The sequence below is a fragment of the Dipteris shenzhenensis genome, chromosome 7 (assembly GCF_047967505.1).
Source record: "Dipteris shenzhenensis isolate YYH24624 ecotype China chromosome 7, Dip_SZ_1.0, whole genome shotgun sequence".
NCBI classification, from domain to species: domain Eukaryota; kingdom Viridiplantae; phylum Streptophyta; class Polypodiopsida; order Gleicheniales; family Dipteridaceae; genus Dipteris; species Dipteris shenzhenensis.
The window spans coordinates 16349615-16354336 of NC_141602.1; the positions used below are offsets into that span (position 1 = coordinate 16349615).

At 43.3% G+C, this 4722-nt stretch overlaps 1 protein-coding gene across 1 annotated transcript; it reads right to left on the minus strand.

The window, feature by feature from the left end:
- Positions 1-1101: 1101 nt before the first annotated feature.
- LOC147900004 (putative glucuronosyltransferase PGSIP8) lies at positions 1102-4722 on the minus strand. Its single transcript, XM_087377207.1, has 5 exons — positions 3667-4722; positions 3196-3451; positions 2880-3081; positions 2339-2486; positions 1102-2098 (listed from the first exon to the last, which is right to left on the minus strand). Exons 1-5 carry the CDS (start codon positions 3999-4001, stop codon positions 1546-1548), a joined length of 1494 nt encoding a protein of 497 aa, XP_087233333.1. The 5' UTR covers positions 4002-4722; the 3' UTR covers positions 1102-1545.

Consider the following 4722-nt stretch of genomic DNA (forward strand, 5'->3'; position numbering starts at 1 on the left):
TCAGTTGCGACTAATCTTAGTTCTTATTTTGGAGGGGACGCAAATCTTATTTTATCACATTTGTCAATGCAAGTTCAACAATTCATAAAGTAATGGCGCACCATACAATGTAGAAGTAGAGAGGACTTCATGTGTCTCCACCTAGATCTAAATTCTAGGTGCGAGCCACATCATGCATCTCCATGCAATGCAAAACTGCAACCATATGAACAAGAGTGGAGAACTCATTTTCAAAACACCACGAAACATTTGAGAATCATTTCACGTAAGGAGGTTGTATCAAACGTTCAATAAATGACCTTCCACCACCTAATAGGTTGTGAACTAGAAAATCGTGTGTATAATTTTATAATGTGTTTCTAAGGCTTATGAGATGATACTTGCTTACTGGTATAAACCTTTCTATCCTTGAAGTGTCCTAATTATTGTCGACTCTGCTTTCTTCCTATAGTTTCTAGTGTTTGCAACATTCTTGTAGAGAGAAGGGGGAGAAAAACATAGTAGACAGGACGAACTGCAAAGTCGACAAAACATAATTATGGCATGCTAAAAACTGAAGCGTCCTCATATGGCCCCAAGTCTTACTTTCTGTCCTCGTATGGCCCCAAGTCTTACTTTCTGTCCCCATATGGCCCATCTAGCAAGAAAGTAAGTTATCTGGCCCATCTAGCAAGAAAACATACAGCAAGTTCTGGTAGCATCATAAAATTTGAAGGACTTCCTTGTTCAGTGATAGGTAAACATTGTGGGCAGCAACTTCACTTTAGCCATCGAAAGACCCATCTGAAAATTGGCATAAAAAATTTATGTGGCTTGAGAGAGCCTACATGGGAATTCGACTGTAAAATCCTGAACGATGGAGCTTTCATACTAGGATGCTTATGAAAAATCTCTTGGAGTCTACATATTTCAGTTTGTCCCATTCAAACTCCCTTGACAGGCACTTCAAGATCAGAGCACAATTTCTCACTTCGTCCACGGGGCGCAGCACATTGCCTACTCCAACGGAATACTCACATGCAGGCAAAGAGAGGAGCAATGATCTTATATTTTGAAATTAAAATTTTACATTTTCTGAGCACCCAAAATACTAACCATGCGAGTTCTCATTGTGGAAAACATCTCACTACCCCATCTTGCCAAACTTCTACCTCAAGAAGCTTGGGCTTCCTTGAAAATAAATTTAAAAAATGAATGAAAGTTGTCAGATACATGATAGTGGCATGCACTATGGTCCACGACCTTGTCTACTTTGGTCAGCCTTGGCTTGCAATTAACCTCTTCAACTAAGGGACAGACCACCCCTCTTACTGTTTCTGGAATTGATTAGAATGCAGGCCCTTAACATTGAAGACCTCACTACTCAAAAAACCTCGTTTTAGAAATCCAGGTGGGCTGTAAGAACATTGCTATTGATTATTTTGTGGAATCTCCACTGCCCAATCTTAATTTACAAAATTAAGACAGGCTTAGAAAATTGGATTTCCAAAAGGCCTTTCCATGGGACTTGCTTTAACAGTGCTTGCAATGTTGCAACGCCCTCAATCAGTAAAGTTTCAGGAGGATAGACTGAGATTTCGAGGGTTCCTTCTCTATATGCACATCTTTGCGTCCTGTAACCACTCTGAAGGACCACCATAAGAAGGGAGTTCCAAAGGCTGCAAAGGCCATAATTGTAAATGCTCTGATAATTCCGTTTCTATAATAAGGAGAAGCCATCACCAGAAGACTTCCAAAGGATAACAACCAAGGAGTTAGCACAGGAATAACAGGCAGGTGGAAAATATGCACTGTAACCAAAAGAAGTGCCAAGGATCCAAGAAGAAAGAGGCCCCATCCTATCAGAGGGTGAGCAGTTGTAGGCATCGTTGCCATAGGCATGACGAAACTTCCCACAATGCAAATTGGGATCATCATCTTCACAACTAAAATGTGAAAATAAGAACCATAATTTAACCAAAGAATTTTGGGTATACAAGTATTAATTGGTGGCGTCCGATCAGCATGCGGAAGGCCATGCCACATACTAGCTGCAATTATCAGCACAGCAGTATAGAAAATGGCTTCAGCAATAAGAATAGGAACTTCATCTCCATATCTGCAAAACCAATTCAAAATTTCATTTTGCAGAAAAAAAGACGAGCAATTTCATTTGCAGAAAAAAAGGTGAGCAGAATTTTAAACTCGATACCAAAAATTTTGCTTTAAAAAAAGGCTGCACACCAAAGGACAAATCAAGCCTGCCTAATCATTCCTAAGCCCCCGCACCAGTTTTGCAAGAAAACATTAAAAGAAATCTAAACCACCACATATTCTCACAAAAGTAACGTAAACTTACCCAATAGTGGATGCCCTCAAGTCATGCCAGGATAAACCCAATGGCAAAACAGGCCAGGACCACCAATACCAGGGCTTAAGCCATGATGCACCTGGAAATGTCACAACACTGTTGGGTCCACAAGGGACACGCCATTTTAACCGCAAATCTGAAAACACCCAAAGGTGCACACCATGGTCAAGCAAATTGTGTACACACAAATCAGGTCCCCAGTAGAACGAATAAATCAGCAGGGTCTGTAATGAGATTGTTGGTGACAAAGAGAGACAGGGAAAGGGACTCGCAATGGGATTGAAATATTAGCACTTTTATTTGAATCATCAAGCCCAGTCCTTAAAATGTCATCAGACAATACTCCTAGCCCGATGTATTTTTTGCAAGATGGTTGATTTTCACACACACTAACACGATCAACGTTCTCTACATTATTCAGAATTTACTCGTAAACGACAATCTGAACAAAAAAACAAAAAAGCTCAAGTGCCTTGCACATCAGACGATTTGAGTCTTCTCTGCGCTAGAGTCAGACATTGTTACTTACAGTAGTAAGAAGCATCCATCTGGTATCCGAAAGGTAAACGATAATGCCCACTTAGCCTGGATCCATTCATCGGAGGATGGAACATAGGCATGTCTAGAAGATCAGAAAAATAAGCTGTCAGAAACCCTTGATCCGCACCATCCCTGTTCTCAGTCTTCGTGTTCAAATGTTGAAGCATGTCCGTGAATACGCCACCGGAAGGCTGCAGTAATCAATAAAGACACCGTTGACTTCAAATTTTACGAAGCTAGTACTGTCTAAAACTCCATAGCCGGCAAGCTACTGGTCAATGGATAAGATCGACCATTGGACTTGCCTTGAGAACAAAGAGACCCGTGTGAAAAATACAGGGGTTGATGAACGCAGCACAAAACTCTCCGCATTGGAAGAGTTCGTCTATGTTTTGCAAGATCAAGTTATCGGCATCCAGCATGACAACGCGCTCGTACTCCAGTAAATTCCAGGCTAACAACTTGTTCAGGGTAAACAAAAAGCGCGGATTGAAACGGCCTTGCTGAACGTAAGGATTAGGAATATTTTCGATGGCAATGACTCTGACCCCCTCCTCCGAACTGCAACGTAAACGGAAATCGCGTGTCAGCCACTTACAAAAGACCTTGATTTTCAGAGGTAGCTGGAAAAACTGCTCTAAAAAGCTCCACCGTTTCCTTGTGCCCACATCATCATCGCAAACAGGAGACGAAAAGGGAGATAAAGAGGTAAAATTCAAAACTTTCGTAACGCTGTAATAAATTTCCTCCGAATCAGAAGTAGATTGAAGACGTACAAGCTTTGCAGCCAGGCTTGAGGGGCATCCTGGGAGGCAATCAACACCAAGTCCGCATCCACCTTCTGCCGAGCGAGAGACTGCAGCAAAACTCGAGCGGCGATATAGTACTCATAATCTCTTGGAGTGCCTACGTAGAGAATAGTGGCGTAGGCATTAGACGATTTGGCCACTGTTGCAGACGGGTCGCCATCACCCGCAGAGACAATTTTGAACGCTAGGACGGCAGCTGCGAGCAGTACACAACAGTACCTCCATTGAACACCAGCAACATGACCAAGCATCGAGCTGGAGAGGCAATCCCTGATTGACTCTCTATTATATTGGGCTTTCATAGGGGATTATGAAAGCGCCCTGGAGCAGTTGGGAACGCGATTTCGGGATCACGTTCGTATGAATGGGAAAACCGGGCTCTCATCAGCTGCTGAGTGAGCACTTCAGGAATTAGATACGGGTCGAACGGACGGTCTGTGTCAAGATTTGAGCAAATCTGATTGACACGACCCAAGAAAAGGGGAGAAGTGAGAGGGCAAAGAGTTCTCGCTGGGAGGCAGTGCCAGGAGAAGGAAGATAAGAATATGGAATGAGAGGCAGCAAAACGCATGGGGAGAGAAAGGGAGATGGCTAGAGAAGGTGAACACGGTGAAGAGCAACTGGAGTTACGGAAGGGAGAGGAATGAATGCTCTGCTGCAGAGGACGGTATGGTGAGGGAAAGGGGTCAGCTGTGGTGGTAAAACAAGGCATGCAGAGAGAAGGTGAAACGTGAAGAGGGGGAGGGGTGAAAGAGATGAAGGGACGGCAGAGGATGGAGAGAGGTGATCTCAAATTCTCAATACCAAGATGTGCAGACCATGCAGCTGAAGAGAGAGAGATGAAGAGGATGGGATGGTGGGTATGGAGCAGGTACTGAGAAAACAAGCTGTGAACTTTGAAGAGGTCTCTTTGAGGAAAGCTCAGAGAAGAAGCTGAAGAGTGTTGGCAGGAAAAATCACATGAGAAGAAACGAATGAGGGACAGGGTCTTGACGGAAAGGACGAAAAGGACCACGAAGAAAG

Bases quoted from the DNA above. Each gene is read 5' to 3' on its own strand.
- LOC147900004 (XM_087377207.1), bottom strand. From the start codon at position 4,001: ATGAAAGCCCAATATAATAGAGAGTCAATCAGGGATTGCCTCTCCAGC. The intron at 3,452-3,666 runs GTACGTCTTCAA...TTTACGTTGCAG, and splicing joins CAAGCCTGGCTGCAAAGCTT to TTCGGAGGAGGGGGTCAGAG. The intron at 3,082-3,195 runs GCAAGTCCAATG...TGATTACTGCAG, and splicing joins CGGGTCTCTTTGTTCTCAAG to CCTTCCGGTGGCGTATTCAC.